At 49.3% G+C, this 26551-nt stretch overlaps 1 protein-coding gene across 2 annotated transcripts in view; it reads right to left on the bottom strand.

The window, feature by feature from the left end:
- Positions 1–12397, bottom strand: part of FXR2 (FMR1 autosomal homolog 2) — a 352487-nt gene extending 340090 nt beyond the window's left edge. Inside the window, exon 1 of one of the 2 annotated variants that reach the window (XM_078670012.1) lies at positions 12110–12397. In XM_078670012.1, the coding sequence (XP_078526138.1) occupies positions 12110–12160 (51 nt within the window). In that variant the 5' untranslated portion in view covers positions 12161–12397. The remainder of the gene's footprint in view (positions 1–12109) is intronic. The other variant, XM_078670013.1, reaches the window with a different exon arrangement.
- Positions 12398–26551: the final 14154 nt, after the last annotated feature.

Genomic DNA, 26551 nt, shown 5'->3' with positions numbered 1-26551 from the left:
GTGGTGAGAGAGACCTGCCGCCCATAGGAATGCATGGGGGATGTATGTGGCTCTGGTAGTTCCTGATGCGTGGGGCGTGCCGGGCCGTGTTTGGTATGTGTGCGCTCGTGAGGTTGAATGCTACAAGATGATGTCTGCGGCATGCGTGTGGCTAGAAGGGAAGGGCCCCTTCTAGACCTTGGTGTGTGTGTGCAGTAGATGTGCTGGCGCCTGATTGGCCGAAGCCGGCTGGGCCTTCCCCCACCAGGCTGGCCCCCCCCCCCCCGGGGGTGCGTCCAGTGCCCCTGGCCTGGCCAGCACCAAGAAATTCCTTGTAACCAGTTCCAGCTGGTTCTCTCCCTGCCTGCCCCTTTTTGGAGACAAAGGGCGCTCCTGTATAAAAGGGGGGTGGGCCCTTTTCTCTCTCTCTTCTGCTTCCTGCTGGTCCTGACTGGAAGCCTGCCAGGGGCGTGCTGCTGGTTGGGCTCAGGGTTGGCTGGCCTCCCTGGGCCCTGCCCAGCCCCTGGACTCTTTGCTGGACCTTGCTGCTTCCCTGCACCCTCTCCCGCTCTGGGAGCGCTCTACTTCCCCCTATAGCGCTGGGAGCGCTGTATCTAACCCCTAGCGCTTGGGGCACGCTGAATTGATCGAGCCGGTGCCACCCGGCATCTGCCCTGCTCCACGGAGGTGCCAGACGCCCAGCGAGTGCCTACCTCGCCTACCCCCTTCGCGTGGCCTATTTACGAGGGAGCCTACTCCTCGCTGCCTCCCCGAGTTCACCGCTGCAGCCCGGAGTCGGCTGTGGAGGCGCTGCACCCGCCTCCCCTTCCAGGGCCGCGCTGCCATTGGCGGCCCCGGAGAAGGCATTGCTGCCCACTGATTGGTCCTGGCCGCCGGGACTCCCAGGACGTCATCACGGGGCCGCGCAGGGATTGGCCCGGCTCTAGGGCGTCCCCGCCTGCCCTGCAGCGAGGCTTCCCCCGAGGAGAGAGGGAGAGCTCCGCCACCGCCCCGCCGTGGGGAAGCCGAGGGAAGCTGACGCCCCGAGGAGCCGCCGCACGTGGAGATCGGTGAGTGCGGGCGGGCTCCGTGGCGCTCCTCTGCCCCAAGGGGTGCCGTGTGCCCACGAGGCCACCGAGGGCCCCGCCCTTCGTCCACGAGTCCGGGAACGACTCCAACGATGCCCGCCCACAACTAGACTGAGCCCTGAGAGGCTCCCCCGTGGGCCCCTGCATTTCTCGAGCCTGGCGGGGCTCGGTTGGCCCTCACCCCCATGAGCCCTGAAAGGCTCCGCCTGTCACCCCCCTCCTCGGGCCCGAGGGGCTCCTTCATGGCCCGTGGGGTCCCAGTGATGCCGGGCCCCCTGAGGGGGGTCCCCACCTGCCCACAGTTCTCGTCCTGAGCCCCGAGAGGCTCCACAACGTACCCCCGACCCTGCCTGGGCCCCGAGAGGCCCCACCACGTGTCACTGGCCCTGCCTGGGCCCTGAGAGGCCCCACCATGTTCCCCTGAGCCCCGAGAGGCTCCACAACGTACCCCCGACCCTGCCTGGGCCCCGAGAGGCCCCACCACGTGTCCCTGGCCCTGCCTGGGCCCTGAGAGGCCCCACCATGTTTCCCTGAGCCCCGAGAGGCTCCACAATGTACCCCCGACCCTGCCTGGGCCCCGAGAGGCCCCACCACGTGTCCCTGGCCCTGCCTGGGCCCTGAGAGGCCCCACCATGTTTCCCTGAGCCCGAGGAGGCTCCAACGTGCCCCGGCCCTGCCTGGGCCCCGAGAGGCCCCACCACGTGTCCCTGGCCCTGCCTGGGCCCTGAGAGGCCCCACCATGTTTCCCTGAGCCCCGAGGAGGCTCCAACGTGCCCCGGCCCTGCCTGGGCCCCGAGAGGCCCCACCATGTTTCCCTGAGCCCCGAGAGGCTCCACCATCGCCCTCCTGTCCCCCTGAGCCTGCAAGGCTCCACCCAAGTCCCTCAGCGGCCCAGCACTTCGTGGGCCGCTGCCACGTTTAGGTTTGCCCGAGCCCTTTCAGGCCACTTTGGACACCGAGACTCTAAGGCGCCCCTGCCCCAGGACGGTCATCTGGCCTAGGGGGTGCTACTGACTAATATCAATGTGATGCTGAGGATTACTATGTGTTGCCCTGCTGATTTACTATGTGTTGCCCTGCTGATGGGGGCCTCTGCTGTGTTATGTACCTTGTCCCTTCCCGCCTGAGTACCCGATGTCTCATGTATGTGATCCCTGGTCAGAGTGAGTTCTACTGCCAGTTCTAGGAAGCTCCCAGGAGATATGTGTTCTAATGCCAGTTCCATCAGATGCGTACCACTGGCAGTGGTCCCTTGGCCCTGCCCTGTACCTTTTCCCTGGTAACCCCTGCCGTGCCTTGAACCCCTTGTAAAGTGTATATCCCTATGTGTCCTGTCTAATACAAAGACTATTTTCATATATACTTCGTGTGGAGTTCCTTTTGTGGGAGGCCGGGGATGTTGCTGTTGGTGGGTGCGTGCGCAAATGCTTCACACATGTCCTCCGAGATAGGCCTGACTGCCCGCGCCGCGTTACCTAGAGGGCGAGCAGGGGTCGACTTTATATAGGAGTGGCGGTCTCTGACTGGCTGGGGCGCAAGCCCTGGCTGGCCGGGGGTCCCATTTCCTACACCCGTGCTTAGGAGATACGTCCAACGACTGGACCGCTGACCGCGCGAAGCGCGTGTCACGTCCAAAATGGCGCTACCCGGCTGTGGTTAAGGTCGAGAATGCTGCATAGCCGTGACAGAGTAGGACAAACCCCGAGGTATGCCGGCAACAACACGCTGAATTTATTTTATTATTAGTCTTTTAAAGAGTTACAAGGGCACGAAAATGCAACGCAAAATGTCAGACACTCCCCTCCCCCCCCCCCAACCCCCCAAATTCCCTTCAGGCACACAGAATCAAATGCGAGTGAATTAAAATCGAACCGGACTAGCGGGCAAGAGCTAACAGGAGCCTAATTATGCAGGACCAAGTTATCTAGCACATTTTGTTAAAGTTTACTTTTCTTTTTTACAGCTGATAACAGTGTCCGGAAAAAGATATCACATTATTAGTACCAGTTTAACACTGAAATACAGCAATAGGCTTCTGAAAGATGACCAATCAACCTTTGTGCAAAGCCTTTGGGTGCGCAGGAACCCAAGTTGCCATATATTTTATAACTTTTGATCTAGAAATTTTTTTTGTTAAATTCTGCAGATTATGCAGCAGATGAAGGATTATGTAGCATATGGGTCAATTGCAAAATTATGCGATGCGCACTGTGGCCGCTGAATCATAATTCCAGTAGCCCTGCTTATGGGCTATCTACCCATGGAAATTTGGATCACACACAAAAAGGTTTTTTGTCCACTTATAAGTATTTACTGGTACTTCATGTAAGCAAATTGCTCACAAGGGCTTGAAGTAGACATGAAGTGGATTCAAGCTAGCCTGGTTGATATGGGGTATCACCCCGAAATCGGTCCCACAATGCTTGCTTCTGGTTCAGAAAAGACCTGGCTTGGCAGTTCCGGCTAGACTGTTTCCATGGAGAACAGAGTCAAGACAGATTTGTATATGGCTGGGTCTGAACTGGGGTAGAGAAGTGAGCTAAAGAACGATGACAGATTCAACCCAGATATGTGACTGGGGGTGAGTGTCTGAAAAGTTTCAACGCTCCATTCATCATCTCCTTATGTTTGTTCTATAGTTTAGTAAGGCTGTCTGTTGCCTTCATTTTTGTTTTTTCGTTTACATGGTTACAAATATTTTTGGGGGGGTACATTTACTTTGAAACCAAACAAACAGTATGGTAAGTTTGGTAAAAGTGCCTGCAACCTTTCTCCGTTTTTCCCCCTCAAGTTGCAAATACTTTTAGAGTACATTGATGGCTCTCAAAATAAATACAAATCCTATCAAACAAATACACTCAGTGGAGTGTAAGCAAGAATCGTTGCTTACACTCCTCTACATGTATTTGCATATAATAAAGATAAAGGATAATTATAAACATTAAATTGTGCAAGAGTATGTGTTTTATATAGTAACCACTGACATTAATGCAGGCTGATCTTTCAGCTCACTCCATTTTCTTGACCTATCCATTCTAACAGAAATGTATTTGCATTAAAGAACCATATACACCAATTTGAACATGTGTATTCTCATTTCAATATCTTATAAATATGGGTGCATATCCTGTCTCAGTGGTAGACAACCCTCTTTCCCACAACCATACTGTATTACAGAACACTGGCAAAGAGTTTGTGCTTCAGAGGGTTGGTCCAGTGGGCTCTGTGAAACAAGCTGCCCCGACTGACGGTGAAACCATTCTTGAGTTGCTTGTATTCTGATTCGGGAGTAAATTTGCCCAGCAGTTTCGGGTGGACCATTCCTATTGGAGCAAGGGTCAAGACTAATTTGCATATGGTTGGGGCTATGGCCAAATAGTTCATCTGGTGGCCAATATTCTAGCATTTGTTACTCTGCTCTTTGTCTATTCAGTTCCTTTCTCCATTTGGGTATGAGTGTGGTATGATTGTTAGCACGTGAGTATGTTGAGTGATATGCTTGTCACCAAGGGGTAATTAATTTTATATATTATCTGTGTTGTATTTATTTATAATCAAACTGTTTTTTCTTAGATTTTGTGATATGAATTGAAATTATTTCTTCTGTGATTTCTTTGAATGAAAAACAGTATTTATATGAACTGAAAAAAATGAAAAAATAAACTTTGTAATGTTTTGAATTAAATCAGTATGTTGTTTGTATCCACCACCCCATTAGAAGATTTATAGACGGAATTGCATAACTAAGGTATAAGGCCAGTGCAGGAACGTTCTTACATTGCATTGGGGCTAAAGAGGTGGCATGGTGTTGAACACGGTGGACTAGGCTGCAGCCTGAGTAATTACCAGTGGCCGACATTAATTCAAGCATCCCACCCATCACTTTTTGTACACTTCAGTGCACAGCCCTCCTAAGTGCAACAGGTATGCCCAAAAGTGTGTCCTGTGCTCACCGTGCCACTGTAGCAAAGCTGCACTCAAATGAAGGGCAAAACTAGTCCTGGGTTGCTTGTGTTCCGGTTTAGAGAGGACCTGACAGTTTGGGCTGGACTGTTTCTAATGGAGCAGGGTCAAGACTAATTTGCATGCGGCTGGATCCACACTGAGGTGTCAAGGTGTGCAAAAGAACAGTGAGCTAGGAATTCAAGCATTCGGTCCATCACTTTTTGTATACGTAAGTATACTGTATTCAAAATTAACATACATGCTTATTGTCCTTCACCCCAAAAAAAGATGTTCTTGGTGTCAGGTAATAGATACTCATTCCCCCGATTCCCCCACCCAATCAGAGGGCAGGGATGTTGACCGCTGTTTACCCCACGTTTAATTTTATTTTGTCAGTAGAAAGGCAAAATATTATGTATGTGAAGGCTGCATGCACCTTTAGGTCAATCTGTCCTGTCACCATGGTCATCTATGCACGCCATAATAAGAAGACTCCTCCCACCTAGGGAAAGATGGTGCATTGAAGTGTGTGGGGGGAGGGTGTATGGAAGCTGAAAAGATCTATAAGAGCAGGGGATTCCGTCAACAAATAATGCAAATATGATGGTCTTCGCAAATTACTATGAAATGAGTAATGAGGAAGAAGAGCCAGCTACTGAATAACTCAGTGTGTGAACTGACAATTGATCCAGTCAAGAAGAGACACCCAAGACCCAAATGCCACATTGACAATTAACATGAAACTTAGTGCCATGAGAATTCATGAACTGAATGTACAAGAAACCGCTTTGAGCTAGATGAATTTCAATGTGGTGAATCTGCTGCTTTAAGCAAAAACAAACAAAAATAAATAAAACAAATGAAGTTTGTTACTGTGCTGTTTGACTGCACGTTTTATGTGAGACTGTGGGGGGTCTCTGTCCTAAATGCTCAAAGTCATCGTGGCCCAACGATGGCATGAGTGTCGTACAATGTGTTCTGGACACTACGTACTCTATTTTTTACTTGACCACAGAGTTCTAGGTTACAAATTGTGTGAAAAGACCAATTGTTGGACCATGAATGCATTTATTTATTTAGAAGGACCGAGAAACAAATAAGTTGGTACCAGTAAGATGTCATGCAGGTGCTTCAGCTTTAGGGCACGTGCCAGGCGATGTGCAGTAAACAAAGGCCCGAGTGACTGATAAGGAACTCTTACCTAGACGACAGTTGAAATTTGTATTAGCCTTCACAAACACCCCCAATTAGGACATTACTCAGAAGAGGTAAAGTGCTATTCAAACTGTATAAGCTTCCACAGCTCAGTACCTAAATAAAGAAAAGGAATCCGAAAAGTCTTTCACCGAACTCCCCAGAACAGTGCTTCAGAGCGACTGGCATACAAGAATGTGCCGCAATCCATGCACGTGGGGCACACAACACTGGCCTGCCAAAAGATACATCTTCCCCTGCTAAGATTGAGCTCAATCACTGTATCGACTAAAAACTTGGGGAGTGTCCAATCGGAGTCTAGGTGCCTTAACTGGCAACCTATGATTCAGGGAATAGGATCATGACATGCTCTCCCATTTCCCAGGCACGGCCCTCGAGGGTGATGGAGTGCCTTGGAAGCCCACCTTACCTGCCCCCACCCGCCACTCTCCCAATCACAGCGCTATCACTTTCAGCATGCTCCACAGCTGAGTCAGGGCTATTTTAGGCCTTGTTCAAAGCCCAGCCCACAAGATGCAGCTGGCTTAGACAAACTGCAGCTCCACTGATGGACAGGGGCACCTGCTGCTCACGCCGGGAGAGCTGGGGTGTCACTTGCCCCACTCTGAAATAGTTTGCCCAATTAACAGGGAATGCGCATCTATTTTTTCTAGCTATAACTTTTGCGTTCATTTAGCTGCTCATTACAAACATTCGTTCCACTTCACAAATAAAATGCACAGCAATATATTATAAAACGAAGCTAAGTCCTCCATGGCAGCCAAACGCTTGGCTACTCTGCCCTTCTCAAACCCTGGTTTCTAGGCTACAGGCAAGTCATAGTCGGGATAGCTTGGCGGGGCACTCAAACCCTATGCCATTCCCTCTCTGCAAGGTTTCAGTGCCTTGTGCCCCCCACATTAAGCAGCTGCTGGGGGCGGGTCAGCATAGTCTTTAGGAATCTGAGCAGGCTGCAGGGCTCCCTCTCCACACCTACCAGGGTTTGCAGTCTTGACACCTGGCCTCAGGGCTCAATTCCAGGGCGACTTTCAGGAGCTGTTCACACAGGCGCCAACAACAGCACTGAACTGTTCTGCTGCAGTAGCAGACACTATGCCAAAGCGTTCAGGTGGCATCTGAATAGGGCTGGACCTGCGGCTGAATTCTTGCACGCGGGCCCTTCTACCAAGGCCTTTAAATCAGAGGAAGCTGGACACTGTCAACATTTACCATTTTGAAAGGGAGAGGAAGCTTCGCCCAACCTCTCCTTAAGGGGCTGAACCAGACTACTGGGGAAAATGTTCCAGGCATGATGAGGCAACTGGACATTACTAACTCAGACTGTCCAGTGGGTGCAAAGACATAACCACCAAACCCATGTACGCAGACACTCAACACAGCAACTACCTATACGGCACTTGGATGAAATATATACTATAGACTCTCGAATCTAACAAGAGAAGTCCGGCTGCTTCCCAAGCGATTTCAAACCTCAAAACTAGAGCATCATTATGAATTAGGACCGGGAAAAATGTATTAGTCCTTCACCCCATTCAAGTCAACACTGAATGCCTAATACAAATTTGTATTTAGATTTTACTAGTCAAGACGTGCAACTCAAGAGCCAAATTGTAAGAAATGTCCTCGGCAGAGAAGAAAACCCTCTGCAGTATCACAGGACAAATCGGTTTTATTTTGGCTAAAACTAAAGCATTAATGCTTGGAAAGCGATCTCCAAGGACTACGGACCTGTATGTACACAATCCCATCATTGTCTCAAAGGAGAAGGATCCAAGGATTCCAGTTAATCACGAAACTTAACCTGATACTGAAAATCAATTTGGTTGTACCTTCTGGTTATCCTACCTTTCATTCCCAAACACTTCAGAGCCTGTGAGATCAGGCTTTGATTAGGTCAAAACCTTTATTGCTCTCACAGATGTTATTTGGGGCTCCCAGTCTCTTCTGTCAATCGACTGCAAAGTGTCCAGAATACAGCGATCTGGCTGGTCTTCAGCTTAAGGGCATTTGACTGGGCTTCATATGCCTGTTGTAGCCTCGACTGGCTAGTAATCTGCTGGCAGAATACATTTAAGTTTCGGTTTGATGCAAAGAGCTTCCTGAGGAGGAGGGTCCTTCCTCCGAGCTTCCAACAATTCACTGAGCTCAAATCTCTATTGACAGTTCCATGCTTAAAACCAAATCTAGTTAGAGATTCTCTGACTAGATTCTTCTCTGTGATCACACCCTTCTATGGAATGCCTTAATACCGTGCCTCTGCCAAATCGAATGGTACCTTGTATTTCATAAAGCATTAAAGACCCAACTTTTCCACTGAGCCCTGGACTGACAGTTCAGTGCCATCAAGCCTTTGAGAGCAAGTTTGCGCTTTACAAGCACACACTTAAGTCTCAAAGTTGTGCTGGAACTCTCCAAGTGATGCACATCATCTCTAGGCCATCTGTAGAGATCAACCCTTGTTTCCAAAAGCTGACAGAGGAGCAGCAACAGCTTTCATCACTAAAGCGTGCAGGACGCAGCAACACACACTGAAAATAGTTCAACAAGAAATCCCACTGGTACAGAGCCTCATGTTCTGGAGAAATAGCTTTAACTAGGTCGGCATTTGGTGTATGTCGGCCTACTCGTACCTACGCGAGGTAGTATTAGGCTAACAGCTTATAAGAAGGGCCTACGCATCCTTCATTTCACTCAACTCCACGGACTGGCATACCAGAAATATTATGGTGCCAAAAACAGAGCACACGCCAAAAAAAGAAAAGTACAACAACGTTTCCCAACATCTTGTCCACAGGTTGTCTGGCTGACTAGAATCCACTTTGAATTGGTGCCTCCTGAAAAAGCCACTTTAAAGATGTGTGATGTTGCAATGTCAATGTCCAAGAAAGACAGAGAAGGGGCTTGCCATAACTAAACTAAAATCTAGCCGCCTCTCGCCCCACAAATCCAATTTTGGGTCTTAATCTCCAGGGCACTGGAAGAATTCACCACTCAAAGCAGGGTACACACACAGCAAACGAATGCATGCGCATAACATGGATCCAAAGCAGCACAGAATGGCTGATGATGAACAGTGTAGTAACCATCTACCCTACTCGCCTGTACCTTCCTTCCACTACACTCCCAGCATTTAATTTTTTACACCAACCTCAAGACTGATTAAAGATGTACCTTCGGAACTGCAGACCAAATGGGCTAGGGGGGTGGAAGATTCACCTGAGCAGAGCAAACAGCCTTCTCGGTACACGTTTCACAAGATTTTAACATCTTGCAATCCGTTTTCTCTACATCTTAAAAGGTGACTGCATCTCTGTATCCAAAAAGTTGTATGTCTTTCTCATACATCCCTCACCAAAAACCACAGGATTGCATGCCGCCGTTGCTATCCCCTTACAGCCCCCCTCCCCTTCAAGTCTGATAACTATTTTGTAAACCAATAAATGCGAGTCAAATCACTTAAGTAAGACTAAGAACCGATAAGAAGGCCAAATTTTACTCTGTTTTTACATTTCCTTTTTTCTTAATTTCTTTTAATCTATAAAATTGTGTTAATGTGCTGGAAGAATCTTTTAAAGATATGTTTTATATATCTAAATAAAGTATTTATTACAAGACTAAGAACTGCCTTCGTAAAACCAAGAAAACTCCACACCCCTCGCTTTTCAGGGGGTGTACATCTGGGACCTTCTTGGCAGAAAGGTTAACAGTGCCAAGAGACTACACCCACTGGTGAACCGGTACGTATCCTGACTTGAGCTCGTAGGCGCACTTTATGGAAAGAGGAAGCCCGTGCAACATCACACATGAACACTGTTAAAAAACAGTTGTAATGTAAGAGCTGATTTGTAGATGAGAGCATAGAAACTGGAAGAGTTGCCATAGCGTGGCCAATACACAAACTTTTCTCAAGCACTCAAGTGATCCTTGCATCGTGAAATCAAGTATACTACAACTTCTCAAAGTAATGGCCCTCATATAATACATCAACTATATTAAACCAATGGATCCTTATGCACTTCGGGCTGTGCCCTTCAATATAACAGATCCTTTGAAGAATGCCTTCACTAAAGCGTGAGCTAAATCTAACTCATCAACTGCCCCTTAAATCTTCCTGCCCAGTTTACTTGTCCCATATATTTGTCACCTCATACATCCGATCGATGTTCACTACGCTCCCTCATATGGCACACCCCACATTACAAGTGCACTTCCCAATGCTCCTACAAGTCCAATTGTCGCAGGCCAAGATATTTCATAAGTACTGTTCCCCAACCCTATGCCCAGTTCACCCTAACGTGACCTTCGCTTCCACATGCCACCCTCATTAACCGCAGCCTTTAAAAATCCTTGCACTCGTCAGAGATTGACTCATATATTCCTCAAAGGCCCCCTTCTATTAACAGCAGATAATATTCCACGCAGCCCAGATCAGCCTGCCTCCCCCAAATTGCTCCTCTGCAAAACACCTGCTTCTCTATCACATTCCCCTAGGCTTCAAACTTCAGCGCATCACCTTACATTCGCCAATAGGTCACCCTGCACCACTCCCCTACATCCACTATCTGCTCAAGCCTCGCCTAGAGCCATCATTAGCTCAACCCTCACATTCCCCAATGCCTCAGCCCTCACATTCCCCAATGGCTCAACCATCACATTCCCCAATGGCTCAACCATCACACATTCCCCAATGGCTCAACCATCACACATTCCCCAATGGCTCAACCATCACACATTCCCCAATGGCTCAACCATCACACATTCCCCAATGGCTCAACCATCACACATTCCCCAATGGCTCAACCCTCACATTCCCCAATGGCTCAACCCTCACATTCCCCAATGGCTCAACCCTCACATTCCCCAATGGCTCAACCCTCACATTCCCCAATGGCTCAACCCTCACATTCCCCAATGGCTCAACCATCACATTCCCCCAATGGCTCAGCCATCACATTCCCCCAATGGCTCAGCCATCACATTCCCCCAATGGCTCAGCCATCACATTCCCCAATGGCTCAGCCATCACATTCCCCAATGGCTCAGCCATCACATTCCCCAATGGCTCAGCCATCACATTCCCCAATGGCTCAGCCATCACATTCCCCAATGGCTCAGCCATCACATTCCCCAATGGCTCAACCCTCACATTCCCCAATGGCTCAACCCTCACATTCACCAATGGCTCAACCATCACATTCACCAATGGCTCAGCCCTCACACAGCCCTCACATTCCCCAATGGCTCAACCATCACATTCCCCAATGGCTCAACCATCACATTCCCCAATGGCTCAACCATCACATTCCCCAATGGCTCAACCCTCACATTCCCCAATGGCTCAACCCTCACATTCCCCAATGGCTCAACCATCACATTCCCCAATGGCTCAACCATCACATTCCCCAATGGCCTCAACCCTCACATTCATTCACTAATGCCTCAACCCTCACCACCTCCCATGTAATCCATCTGCTCATCCTTCACTTACAGGCACCATTGGCTCAACCCCTGACACTCCTCCCTGCACCATCCTCACCCTCAGGCCCTTACAAGCCCACAGCTTACCCTGAAATACAAACCAGCCCCCCCTACCCTGGTCACATTAACCCACCCCCTCACATGCCCCCACTCATCTCATCCCCTCACAAACCAACAACACTTCATGTTCCTCACATCCCCTCAGCCTCCCCTCCTCATACCAAGCCTCCTGTCGCCACCCCCGCAGACCCCCCTCCAGCCTGTCACCCCCCGGGCCCCTGCCTGGGCCCCTCATCCCTCTCACGGACCCGCCCCCCGCCCTCGGGGCCCCTTTCCCAGCCCAGTCCGCCACTCTAGGCCCCGCAGGCACCCAGGCCCCGCCGCCGCCCCGGCCGGGCGCTCACCTTGTAGAAGGCCCCGTTGGAGCCCCGCACCTCCACCGCCAGGGAGTCCATGTCCCGCCTCCTCCTCCTGGGCCCCGCGCTGAGGGATCCGCCCGCCGCCGCCGCCGCTGACTGATCGCGCGCCCGGCTCGCGCTGCCCCGACTGCCTGACTGACTGCTGACGCGGGCCGCACGGCGCACGCGCGCCCCCAGCCGCTCCCCCCCCCGCCCGCACGCGCAGGCTCGCCGACGCGCCGGCGCAAACCGCTCCGCGCTCCTCCGGCACAGCGCACGCGCAATCCTCTCCCTCACCCCCACCCTCACGCGGGCGCGCGAGGGTCCCGAGACCTCAGCCAATCGAGGAGCATAACTGCGGCTCGCGGACCCGCCTTCGGTGTTTCTGCTCGGCCAACCAACAGCCTAGGTCGGGTCTTCAGTCTCCAGGGACCCTACAGGCGCACTTTGCTGCCATTCATAAAGTATCAACCACTAGAGAACCCAGCTGGTCCTCTGTCCTGCCTACCCATATTAAAGCTACATACATTCCGTTTCATCTTGCCCGGCCACTTTCGTCTCTTATTAATGGGAAGTAAAATTCGTGTTATGATTGGATGACGAATGGGCAATGCATGTTTTGATTGGTTGAAAGTGTATATAGCCCGCCTATTCCTTTTGTTATGAAGTAAGGCCTGTGCCGTTTTTGATTGGGGATAGCTGCTGTCAATCACGGTCATCTTTATTTAGTTATGCGTTAGCTGCCGCCGCGTTTAATTATGAACCTTTTCATTGAGAATAACCAGTGCTTTTAATAGGAAAAAATAAGTACAGGTAGGTACTCATTAAAATGAGCTAGAGGTGTAGTGAGGGGGCGGGCTAAAGGCATTACATGATGATATAACTTACCAACTTCTATATTAGTTGCAGCACATACAAAACACATGAGAAATGTGTTTATATAAACAAAGCAGGTTAATGCATTACACAAAATGAAAGAGAAATTCAATAATATGTTAACATTTTCTTTTTTTGCAATAGTTGCACCTTCTTAATGCCATACTGTTAATTGCTGGTTGGCACAAGACTATATATTTTTGAGCACGCAAATAGGAAGAAACTGAAAATACCCCCACGTTGCACCAAAGCTCCTATGACACCAAGCAAATTAAGCAACTCATCATGACCCTCCCAAGAAGATATCTCTTGTCTCTTCCATCACTCTAGCCATTCATCCTTCCATCCTACCATTTACCTGCTGATGTCCACCATTTAACCTTTACATTCTATCGTCTCTTCAGTTTTTCATCAATCATTCAGTTTTTCACCTTTCCGTCGATCCACCCTTCATATCTAAACCTATCCATCTATCAATTCATCTCCAAACCTATCCATTCATCCTTTCACTCATCCATCTTTTTATCCACCCTTTCCCTCATCCATCAACCCTTTCACTCCTTTATTCCATCCACCCTTTCACTCAATCCCTCCTTTCACTCATCCATCATCCATCCTCCCTACCTTTCATTCATCCATCCAATCTTTCACTTATCCACCCATCATCCACCTTTTAATCCAATCATCCACCCTCTTTCACCCATGCATGCTTTCGCTCATCCATTTATTCATCCATCCATCCATCTATACATCCACCCTTTCTCACTCATCCATCCACTCACTCACCCACCCACCAACCCTCCCTGTTACGTTATTTATGAATCTTTGTCGCAGAGCACACATGTACAAACAAAGTGCCACACATTTTCTTTTAAAATACCTCCTGAGAGTGTCTTGATTCTCTCTATCTATTCTTTCACTTTTTTCTTACAAAAACAGGCATACACAAACATAGCAGACACACAAAAGACTCAGGTATGATAAAAGCCATCTTTTCTCTTCACCTACCATGGCTTTTTTAATTGCCATCAGGGCCGGACTGGCTGTAGCCTTATTGCCACTGACATGATTCCTGTGTTTGCTCGAACGCACAGGATAGTGTGAATGTGATTGACAGCACAGGGCCTGAATGGACACTGTTCTGTCAAGCACAGCGTGATGGTGACCCCCCGGACATTATTCAAATGAGCCCTGCTGAATAGCTCAGCTGGCGCTCAAATCGAGGCTAAAGAAGTGAGGCCTTGGCTGCCAGAGACACGTTCCACTCCTGTTCACCAGCACAGCTAATGAGCCTACCTTTTCATGAGTACCAGTACTCTCCAGGGCAGTAGAGAAGGGCCGGTACTCAGAGTGATAAATCAAATAAGTGCCGGTACTCAGTACCGGTGATTACAGGCCCATTTAAAACATTGAGAATAACGAAACCTAAACTACTCATACCACCTTTATTAACGAACGAAGACACTGTAAATGATCCTTTGCTTTACTTCTGACTGTAAAATGTCCTAAGTTTACATCTCTGAATCTCAAACATGTTATCGTTCATATTAGTCCATTAATACATTGGTTTTACTGTGCCCCTTTACCATACATGCAACGTTTCAGAAGACAAAAGTGGGAGATTTCTATTTAAAAAAATTGGGAGAAAGCATTTTCCCCATTGACTTATTGGGGCTTGAATCGGACTACTGTCATGTATGGGATTTGCAAGTCTGCCGCTGCAGGATATCGTATATTAGAAACGCAAATGTAAGTTTTTTTCCCCTTACCTGTCAGGAGCACGGAGAAAGTGCTATTGCAGGCAGAGAGCTCTTGATGCAGGGGTTGAGCATTGGCCTGCAGGAGCAAATTACGGGTAGTGCATAATCCGAGTTACCCAAAACCAGGGCCTTTCAACTAAAGCTCACAGAGAAATCAGGTTTTTGCATGCAGGATTCAGGAGGTGGGAGACTGGCCTTAAAATCGAGTGTCTCCCTGCCTGGTTCGCACTGCTTGGCTATTATATACGAAAGTGAGTGGCTATAACAGTTTTTATATCTATCGCATCAAGAATTGTCAATTCTATTAAGGACACTGAGGCAAGAATAATGCTTCTCTTTCTTTACAGTAGCAAAACAGCAGCCAATCAACAGCCCTGCTCAGCCATGTCCATGTAGGATGTGTTGATCCAGTCTAGGTTTTTTCTTTGAATTCTGGGACTTCTAGTCTTGTTTATTCCATTATACAACAGGATTACAAGTCCCAGAATTCAAAGATAAAAACATATCTGGAGCAGCACATGCCAATAGACCCGATTCAGGTGGGAGAAATGGCTTTAAACTGTTTCCCGTCGAAATTGCCTCCCCTTCAATTGAAGCCAATGGATGAAATACATTCTCACTATTATTTTTTTAGAATCTCTCACTTTCCTCTTCTAAAATGTTGGCATATGTCGTGTTGTCAGCCATAGTAAGATACAACACGCGGAGGGCAATCAGAAGTATCTTATTTGCTGTTCTTCTTTCTTACTTAGTAGCCACACACTACACCTCGTCAGGTCTGCCTCTAAACTCCTCTTCCGTTTCCTGTCCCCTTTATCAACACGCAACTTCTGCCTCCAGCTCAGGCTGTGATGACACAGTCGGCTGGTGGTAGAGTCAGGGTCTTAGCGAGCCCGACTCTACACCTCCCCTGTTTAAACATGTTCCAACATTCTTACAAATTCAGATGTCTAAAATGAGTCTGCGAGGTCTAGACACCTCTCGGCCAGACCGGGTGACCAGCGTTGGAGTCATGAGCTCAGTGTACTCAGGGCCGGTTCTAGGATTTGCGAGGCCCTGGGCTAAAAGGGAATGTGCGAGGCCCCTCTAATGTAGTTAAGTGGCCCCTTGCAAGGAGACCATTCACAGACACTGTGGGAGGCCTATTGTCCAGCATTTTGTCGCCCCCCGCAGTTTTAAATTTGAGCCCACAAGCATTTCTCACACCTTTAGTCCGATAGGTGTGAGAATTGCTTGTGGGCTAAAAGTTAAAACTATGGGGGCGCCCACAGTGTCTCTGAATGGGTCTCCTTTCAATTGAAGGGAGAATCTCCCTCCCTTATGTATCCAGAAACCATCCCTGAGAGGCCGGGGAGGGGGGCCCCTCCATTTCAAAGAAAGGTGACACCTTTCTTTGAAATGGATCGCCAGGGAACCGACAGGACACATCACCAGTGTGTGGCCCCATGCTGGTGGGCTGAGTGCGAGGCCCTGGGCAGCTGCCCACGCTGCCCATGCCTAGCACCGGCCCTGAGTGTACCTCTGGTCACTCAGGATAGGAGCTGGCACATCCGGTGTTACTGCTGTGGTTGAGAAGTCAATAGGGATTTGGCTGTTTTCAGTGGACCGTAAATGTGATGCATTTTGAATTACGGACTCTCCAAGGCGAGCCGCTGTGACCATGCTCCCTTTAACCTCTTTGACTTGCAATGGTTGGGTGCGGAAAGGGGTGTCTGCTTTTTTCTGTTGTTTTTGTTTGGCTACCACCCAGTCACCTGGTTCAAAAAGTGTCTCCTGCACCTGACATCAGCACGATCCTTCATTATGTTTTTCTTTCCTCGGACCATGGTCCTGACTCCATCAGAGCTTATGTGTCGCTCTGACGTCCACTGCGGTAACTTGGTGTACATGGATCGTCCAAACATGAGTGTGGCTGGACTTCCTCCTGTCGTTGAGTTTGGGGTGGTCCTAGAACCTAACAGAGCGCATCTTCCAGCACAAGTCCGTCTTCGGTGGCTCTTTGCACAATTCGTTTGAGAGTTCCCATAAATCGTTCCATGATTCCATTGGCTTGAGGCCATGGTAGGTTTATGCATTGGTATTTAATATCCAGGCACATCAGGACATTTTTGAAATCTCCACTGGTGAATGGTGATCCGTCGCCTGATTTCAAAACTGGGGGGGATCCCGATGTTGCAAAAACATCATTGAGGACTTTGAGGACCTTCACTACGCTGGTGGAAGAGACCATCTTGACCAGTGGGAACCAGGAGTATTTGTCGATTATTACTAACATGTACTTGCCAAATTCTAGTGGGCAAAAAAATCAACCGCAGCCCTCTCCCACACACCTTCTGGTTTCTTTGACATTTCTAGTGGCAAAGGACGTGTGACTGGAGCTAGGCCGCTGAATGGCTGGCATTTCCGTAGGTCCATTTCCACCATGAAGTCTAAGCCCAGGAACTACAGTCTATCTTGGAGTGCCCGCTTGGTGGCAACTGTCCCTTTGATGTCCTTCATGGGCTAGGTCGACGGCATGTTTGCCAAGTGTCTTAGGGTTCACTATCCGTGACTCTCTCAGGATCAGTCCTTCACAAGTGACTGACAGTTCATCCCTGATCAGGTAGAACTCCCTGATCTCCTCCTAGTCATCACTCCACTCCTTGCTTTGCTTCCACTTGTTTTGTTCGATGAGATGCCTTACAAAGGTCAGGGTGTTGTCATTTCTCATGGCTTCTGCTATTTGAGGAATTCAGGGGGCGTCAGGAATACATTTACTGACTATGAATTGGAAGTATTCCTGTGCCATCAATGAGTGTCTTTTATGCGAATCTTGAGGTTTTCCAAGAGAAGTAGTAGGGTGAATTGTGCTTCTTGCAAGACTTGTAAGCAACGGTGTAGTCGTATTCTTGGAGGCATATTCCCCATCGTTCAATCCTGAGAGGCATCTTGGCTTTGGGATTCTCAAAGATGGGCGGAAGGGTCTGGTGATCCATGATGATGGTGAATTTCTTATCGTATAAAAAGACGTGGAAGTGTTCACAGGCCCATACTACCTCAAGACTTTCCTTCTCAGGTTGGGAATAGGCCTTGTGATGTTGAGCCTCCCGGGTTCCGGCGTGTTATTCTAGAATAGTGCCAAGTCCTACTGAGATCGCATCTGCTGTCACTTCAGTATGCAGTTTGGGGTTGAAATAGGCCATGACAGGGGCCTTGGCCAGAGCATTCTTAATTTGATGGAAGCTCTGCTCGCAGTCCGTAGACCACTGATAGGTCACTCCTTGTCTCGTGAGGTGTTGAAGGGGGGTACTGATGGTGGCATACTGTCTGATGTAATTGGTACATTACCTGGTCATGCCCAGGAAGGAGCGGAGTATGAGGACGGGTTTCATGCCCTTTTCTGAGAAGAGAGGTCCAAAGAACTTCAGCTTGGTCTTTTGAAATTCACACTTGCCGGAGTTGATGGTGCGATCAGCATCACAGAGGAGATGGCATACTTTGTCTAGTGCACCATCATGTGCTTCACGGGTGGCTTAAAAGACAAGAATGTCATTGCTGTAGTTGAGTGCATAGCAAATGGGCTGAATGATTTTGCGGAAGACTTCTTTAAAAAGTGCAGCTGTGGTAGAGATGCCAAATTTCAGTCTCTTGTAGCGGAACAAACGCAAGTGAGTGGTAAACATTGTGATATACCGGCACTGTTCCTCTAACACAATCTGATGGTGGTCTTTGTTGGAGCCTAGTTTGGAGAAGAGTTCAGACTCATTTAGTTGGATGATCATATCAGCAATGCGTGGACCTGTATGGCGTTCTCGTTGTATTGCTTTATTCGGCTGGTGCATCTCTACGCAAATGCAGACAGCCCTTGGATTGTCCTTCTTCAGAACTGCCACAATGGGAGACATCAATGGTGTGGGCCCCACAGATGGTTCAATGATGTCGTGGCTGAGGAGATTGCCAATTTCTCATTCCACTGCTTCCTGGAGATGGAATGCGACTCTCCTGTGTCGGCTTGCCGTTGGGTGAATGCTCTGGTTTATGTGAATATGTGAACCAGCAACCAAAGACAATGCCAATACTGCTGACTATTTAAATCATTTAAGTTCAAAAGATGCGCAGACCAACCATCAGATCATCCTTAAGCTCATTAGTAGCTTTTATTTGAATATCTCAAATTTTAAAGATTTATCTTCAAACAAAACAATTTTTCAATGTAAACAATACACAGACATTACACAGAAAATATATAATGAACAAAAAAATATATCAAAGTGAATTATACTTTTATTCAACAGTTCTCACCACTCTCACCACACCACTTACTCTGCATCCACACCATTCACACTCTATATTACACAAGCATACTTCCGTTTCCTGTCCCCTTTATCAACACGCAACTCCTGCCTCCAGCTCAGGCTGTGATGACACAGTCGGCTGGTGGTAGAGTCAGGGTCTTAGCGAGCCCGACTCTACACCTCCCCTGTTTAAACATGTTCCAACATTCTTACAAATTCAGATGTCTAAAATGAGTCTGCGAGGTCTAGACACCTCTCGGCCAGACCGGGTGACCAGCGTTGGAGTCGTGAGCTCAGTGTACTCAGGGCCGGTTCTAGGATTTGCGAGGCCCTGGGCTAAAAGGGAATGTGCGAGGCCCCTCTAATGTAGTTAAGTGGCCCCTTGCAAGGAGACCATTCACAGACACTGTGGGAGGCCTATTGTCCAGCATTTTGTCGCCCCCCGCAGTTTTAAATTTGAGCCCACAAGCATTTCTCACACCTTTAGTCCGATAGGTGTGAGAATTGCTTGTGGGCTAAAAGTTAAAACTATGGGGGCGCCAAAATGATGGACAATGGGCCTCCAGCAGTGTCTCTGAATGGGTCTCCTTTCAATTGAAGGGAGAATCTCCCTCCCTTATGTATCCAGAAACCATCCCTGAGAGGCCGGGGAGGGTGGCCCCTCCATTTCAAAGAAAGGTGACACCTTTCTTTGAAATGGATCGCCAGGGAACTGACAGAACACATTACCAGTGCGTGGCCCCATGCTGGTGGGCAGAGTGCGAGGCCCTGGGCAGCTGCCCACGCTGCCCATGCCTAGCACCGGCCCTGAGTGTACCTCTGGTCACTCAGGATAGGAGCTGGCACATCCGGTGTTACTGCTGTGGTTGAGAAGTCAATAGGGATTTGGCTGTGTTCAGTGGACCGTAAATGTGATGCATTTTGAATTACGGACTCTCCAAGGCGAGCCGCTGTGACCATGCTCCCTTTAACCTCTTTGACTTGCAATGGTTGGGTGCGGAAAGGGGTGTCTGCTTTTGTCTGTTGTTTTTGTTTGGCTACCACCCAGTCACCTGGTTCAAAAAGTGTCTCCTGCACCTGACATCAGCACGATCCTTCATTATCTTTTTCTTGCCTCGGGTAAGAAAAGGGGTGTCTGCTTTATTCTGTTGTTTTTGTTTGGCTACCACCCAGTCACCTGGTTCAAAAACATACTTGTAAAACTAATACCAAACAATATTGCTAATAATCACAAGTATTTTTTGAAAAAGTATCCTATACAATTTTTACAAATTTCTACATTTGATGTACCAATCTCATTAGATGGATACAACACATGTCTAATTTACATACAATTTACAAAAAGCAAATGTTTAGCAATTCCACGGTCTACTCGTTTCAAACCGCCTTTGTTCTTGGGGTTCTCATCAGGACCAACCTCACTTAAGTTATATGCGCCCAAACATCTAGTACCTTCACTAGTTCATTGGGCAGTGGTGAGTTTGAAGGTTATTTAGAAACATCTGCTCCGTGATAGTTGTAATCCACCGACGATAGTATAGATCCCACAGTGTCCTTTCCTTTAGCGTCAAAGTTTTTAGCCGGACAGTTTGTCAAAGCGTGATTAATCGCGTGTGACCTTCGCAGTTTGCTTGCTTTCTCTCGAGTCACCGCACTTCTGGGTAACCGTCCATGGACGATTACCCGGAAGAAGGACGATTACCCGGAAGTGCGGTGACTTGAGAGAAAGCAAGCAAACTGCGGAGGTCACACGCGATTAATCACGCTTTGACAAACTTTCCGGCTAAAAACTTCAACGCTAAAGGAAAGGACACTGTGGGATCTATACTACCGTCGGTGGATTACCACTACCACGGAGCAGATTTTTCTAAATAACCTTCAAACTCACCACTCCCCAATGAACTAGTGAAGGTGCTAGATTGTAGACCTGGCACCTTGGCGTGAGTCTCCCTTCCACTTTTTTCTGATGTGCCTCATGTGTTTTGCTGGTGTTAGCTGCTCAGGGCACTGTGCCACTGCCAATCAGTGCCACACTGCCACAGTGCAAGTGCTCCCTATGAAAAATGTATACATTGATTGGTTTCCATGATTGGCTTATTTGGTTTACTGTCAGTCCCCAGTAAAGTGCAAAAGGAGTGCCAGGGCTTGTAAATACAAATGCTGCTGGTGGGCCTGCAGCACTGGTTGTGCCTCCCACAGAAGCGGCCTAGTAAAATGTGTCTAAGGTCTGCCATTGCAGCACCTGCATGCAGTCTGGTACTGTCATGCTGGCTGGGCAAGTGCACCCACTTACCAGCCCCTAAACCTTCCCTTTACTTCACGTGAGTCACCCCTAAGGTAGGCCCAAGGGCAGGGCGCATTGTAAGCATAAGGTAGGACAAGCCCTGATGTGTGTGGCATGTCCTAATAGTGAATTACAGCCATTTTCGTTTTTCACTATTGTAAAAGCTGCCTGTTCTCATAGGCCAGAATGGGCTGCTGGAATTATTACACTCTATAATCCCAGCAGGCTCAGGGAACATGGTAGAAAGTCAAGTTTAGTATGCCTGAACTCAGAATAATAAAATACTACTTTTAATAACGTTTATTTGAATATCCCGTGTTTGCAAATGCCACTTTTAGAAAGTTAGCATTTGCTTGCCTGACCATTTCAGCCCGCCTCTGCTAGGATGTGTATCTGCTGTCTGGTTTCTGTGAGTGACAGGGCTGGGGGATTCCAGGGGACAGTCTGGGCTGGCAGGTGGTGAATAGAGGGATTACCCCCAGGATAGGTGGGAGGAGTGCCCCTTGACTCTGAACAGGGCTGTGCTCTGCCACCACAATGCTGGCTCCACCTCCTGCGGAGCGTCTGATGTTCCTGCCCTGCACCCTGAAAGAAACAGCAAGCGTCTCAACAACAAAGTGCTCCAAAGCTGGGTTGAACCAGGCTCAGGCCCCCTGGCCTGCAAAGACAAAAGAAACTGTGTATAAAAGTAGTAGCCCTGCTCCTAAACATTAGATCCTGTTTTGACCATGATGAACCTCTGCTCGACTAGAAGGACCAGGAGAAGCTGAAGGAGGAAGACTGTCCCTGACCTGGGGGACTGGCCTGCAGTTGGTGCCTTGCTGAAGGAAGCAGAGGAAAAGACCAGAAAGGACTTTGAAGACTTTCGCCTGAAACAATCTCCAAGGGCTTGATATCGAGCTAGCCCCCTGAACTGAGCCCCAGGACCATTGGGCTCATGCTATTTTCGCTCCTCGACTGCTGACTTGCTGGGAATTCCCCCTCTGCCGGAGCTGTGCCCTGTAACTGTGCCTCGCCCCCTCCTTGGGCCGCAAACGACTCGTGCCTGGCCGCCCCTGCCTCCCGAGAGCCCCGCTCTGCTCGAGCCGCTCTCCTCACGCTTTCCAGGGCCGCCCGCATCTCATCTGCCTCACTCGCTCGGAGCGCGCTGGGCGCATCGCACCCCTCCCGCAGGAATTTCCTGCGAGTGCTACCTCGAGCTGGACGGCGCGTACTTTGAAGACCTACACCGCTGCCCCGCTCCGTAGCCTTGACCTTCGCCGGGCCGCGCCGCACGCTCAAGAACTCTTGTTACACTGAGTACTAAACCCTGTGCCACGCCAGCCCTGCCTTTCCCAAGTGAGCCCCGTCAACCCGAAGGTACGCCAGCCTCCACCAGTGTACAGAAGAAGTACGCCTCGTTGGCCTGACGGACGCCTCGCCCCGTGAGCCGCACACCGCCCGCATCTCTCCTCACCGTCCCGCTCGTTCACTTCGCTCCTCGAGGCAACACCGCACCGGACGCCTACGCGGAGAACCGCCGGCCTCGTCTCGGGCCCGCCCTCACCTGGCCGCACCTGAACGCCGCGAACAAGCTCGACAACAAGGTACTGTGACACGCGAACTCGAGTGCGAGTTCGCATCGGATCCAGGGTCCGCAGCATTTGTTTTCCCTGCCGTCCTACAAGTATAAACGGGTCGCCTCACCAGCGCGAAGCGCGCAAAGACCCACAGTTCACCTTTTTGCCAAACACTGAAGAACTTTTGCATTATTAAATATCATGGCCTCATTTAACAACCTTATAATGGTCTTATAAGTAAGCCTGCATATGAAGTATATTTTTACATAAAGCCTACCTATTTTTCTACATAAATGACGCCTGGTGTCCATTTGTGGTGGGTCATTCATATTACTGTATATGGTCATAAATGCTTAACTGACTTAACGCCCTGAGGATTAGCCTTGTCTGCTCGTGCCACACAACCTAAAGGGTGAGCAGGGGTTATTCTTAAGGAGTAGTTCCCTTGCCCTGACTGGAGGAGAGGATCCCTGTTTGTCACAAGTGCATACCTGTGCCAACCAGAGACCCCCAATTCTAACATTGGAGGCAGCGGAAAGGATTTCGGATTTGCATTTATGATTTATGTACAGTAAATTATTGATCACCACATAGTGAGAGCAGACCTGTAACTCAGCCACAGATATATTGATTTTTTTTAGTTTTGCTGAGCGATCTCCTATTTTTGAAATCATGCCTGTTTCACTCCCTGCGGAAAGGGCAGCTTCTATAATCTCTGGAATGGATGACGTAGATTGGGGAGAGGAAGGACTTCAGAGCTACAAAGTGGAGCAGTTGAAAGGTTTCTGCTAAAAGTTCAGAATCTCCCAATCAGGATGCAAAAATAAGACCCAGCTCATAACGGCGCTGAGGGCCTGGAAAGAGTCAAGGGCACCAGAGAATGCGGTGGAAGTGGAACCACCGGAGAGCGTTGTTGATTTTGGCAGGGTCTTGTCACCAGAGGAGCTGGCAGACAGGAAAGAAGCCAGGGCACGCGAAATGGAGTTGGCAAGAATAAAAATCAATGGGCAATTGGAGCTAGAGAGTAAAAAGATGGCTCTGGAAGAAAGAAGGATTCAGATGGAGCATGACATGAAAATGAGGGAGATGGATCAGAGAGTACCTAATCCCTCTGGTGGCAGCACAACGCCAGTGCAGGTAGAGTCAAGGGTATACATGCCAAAAGATGTGGTGTAGGAGTATTTTAAAAATGATGACATAGGGCAGTGGTTCAAGGCCTATGAGGTAGCCATGTCCTCCCACCGAGTCCCTGAGAGAGATTGGGGAGCGAGGTTGTGAGGGCGGTTCCTTAGTGAGGGGCGGGACACACTGCTAGATTTGTCCTCTGAAGTTTATAACTCCTATCCCCACATGAAGGAAGCTTTGATGACCAGGTATGGGTTATCTCCTGAATTATATAGACAGAGGTTTAGGGGGTGTACAAAGATTCCTGGGAGCACCTATGTTGAATATGTGACCTTTTTTTGCAGAGCACTGGATGGTTGGGTGAAGGGTAGCAAAGTGAATGATTTTCAAGGGCTTCTTGATTTAATGGCGTGGGAACACTTGTCTAGTAATTGTTTTCCTGAGCTACGCCAGCACCTGATTGATAGCAAGCTGACTAACCCTAGGAAGCTTGCTGAGCAGGCAGACCGCTGGCTCAGCACCAGGGTCCACAAGGGTCCAGTGGGAAACTCAGCCAAGGGTGGGCCGGGTCCCCAGCAGAGGAGTGGGGGGGCCAAGGGTACACAGAGGGAGTTTCAGAAGAGGCCCCAAAGTAGTCCCCAGGGGAACCAAGGGAAAGGTTCTCAGCCTCCCCCACCCCCAAAGCAGACCAGGGCCCCAACAGGTAACCCTGTTCAAAGAGGGCCCCTAAAGTGTTATAGATGTGATGAGGTGGGTCATTTTGCCAATGATCCTAAGTGTCGCCTGTTTGGCAAACCAGCACCCACTGGTGCTCCATCCTGGCAGCTGGCTAGTGTAGCCTTTGGGGAAGAGGTAGAAGTCCAAGGTGGGTGGGACCCTGTTCAGATGACCCTAGTCTCTTTAGGAGGCAGTGAGATGGTCCCTGAAAACTACCTGCCCTCCAACACTAAGAAATATGGGCAGGTGGTGACCATCAATGGAAAGAAGGCGGAGGCTCTTAGAGACACAGGAGCCAGTGTGACTGCCGTCCGGCAGCACCTGGTGTCTCAAGAGCAGGTTGTACCCCATGCATACTGCCGGGTTGTTAACGCTGACAACTCTGAGAGCCAGTGTTCAATGGCTCAGGTTCCCTTTGAGTGGGGGGGGTCTCTGGTACTCTTCAGGTTGCTGTGAGAACTTCCATGCCTGTAGACTGTTTGCTAGGGAATGACTTGGAGAGCTCCCCTTGGGAAAAGGTGGAGAAGACAACTCACCTGAGGATGGTGGGTGTACCTGACTGGGCGTGCGTGACCACCCGGTCAATGGCAGCCAGTAGGGGTGCTCAAGAGATCCTGGAGCCTGAGGGAGAGGGCCAGGAATTGGCCTTAGAGAGAAGAGGCAGGGGGCGCAGGAAACCGGCCCCTGAAATTCCCACGGCCCAGAAGGAAGCAGAACTTGAGGGGGATGCCCTGGAGCCTATCGGGGAACAGATAGATGAACTGGGGGACCTGCCTGAGCTGACCCATTGGCAGCAGGAAGGGGGCCCCTCCAGGGAAGAATTCTGCAGGGAGCAGAAAGAATGCCCTTCTCTCGTGGGTGTGCGGCAGCAGGCTGCAGACCAGGCCAATGGTGATCAGTCCGGTACTCATTTAATTTACTGGGAGAATGGCCTCCTGTATTCAGAGCCTAAGGTTGCTGAACCTGGGTCAGCCCGTGCGCTGGTGGTACCCCAGAAGTTCAGAGCCTTCCTACTGGGGCTGGCTCACGATGTGCCATTGGCAGGACATTTGGGACAGGACAAGACCTTTGAAAGGCTTGCCACCCACTTTTATTGGCCCCAAATGCGTAGGAGCTCAGATGCTCATTGTAGGAAATGCCAGACTTGCCAGGCAAGTGGGAAGAGTGGGAGGAAGCAGAAGGCTCCTCTCCAGCCCTTCCCTGTAGTCAGTACCCCATTCCAGCGAGTGGGAATTGACATTGTGGGGCCACTGGACCCCAGGACAGCCATGGGCAACAGGTTCATCCTGGTCCTGGTGGTTCATGCCACCCGGTACCCTGAAGCCATCCCTCTGAGAACAGTGATGGCCCCCGTGGTGGGACGGGCACTGATGGGAATTTATTCCAGAATGGGATTCCCTCTAGAGGTGGTGTCTGACACGGGCACCAATTTCATATCCAAGTATATGAAATCCCTTTGGCAAGAGTGTGGTGTAACCTATAAGTTCACCACGCCTTACCACCCCCAAGGAAATGGGTTGGTTGAGATATTCAACCGAACCTTAAAAGACATGATTATGGGTCTTGAGGAACCCATGAGGCGTAAGTGGGACGTCCTCGTACCATACCTTCTCTTTGCATACCGTGAGGTGCCACCGAAGTCTCTAGGGTTCAGTCCCTTTGAGCTCCTGTATGGCCACCCAGTGAGAGGACCTCTAAGTCTGGTCAAAGAAGGCTGGGAGCAATCTCCCAAGAAACCTCCCCAGAATGTATACAGTTACATGCTGGCCTTTAGGAACCAGACTAGGCGTTTCAGAGCACTTGCTGAGGCAAATCTGGAAGCCAGCCAGGAAGAGATGAAGTGGTGGTACGAC

Source organism: Lissotriton helveticus, chromosome 12 (genome assembly GCF_964261635.1).
Source record: "Lissotriton helveticus chromosome 12, aLisHel1.1, whole genome shotgun sequence".
Lineage (NCBI taxonomy): Eukaryota > Metazoa > Chordata > Amphibia > Caudata > Salamandridae > Lissotriton > Lissotriton helveticus.
This window is presented reverse-complemented; position numbering and strand designations above follow the sequence as displayed.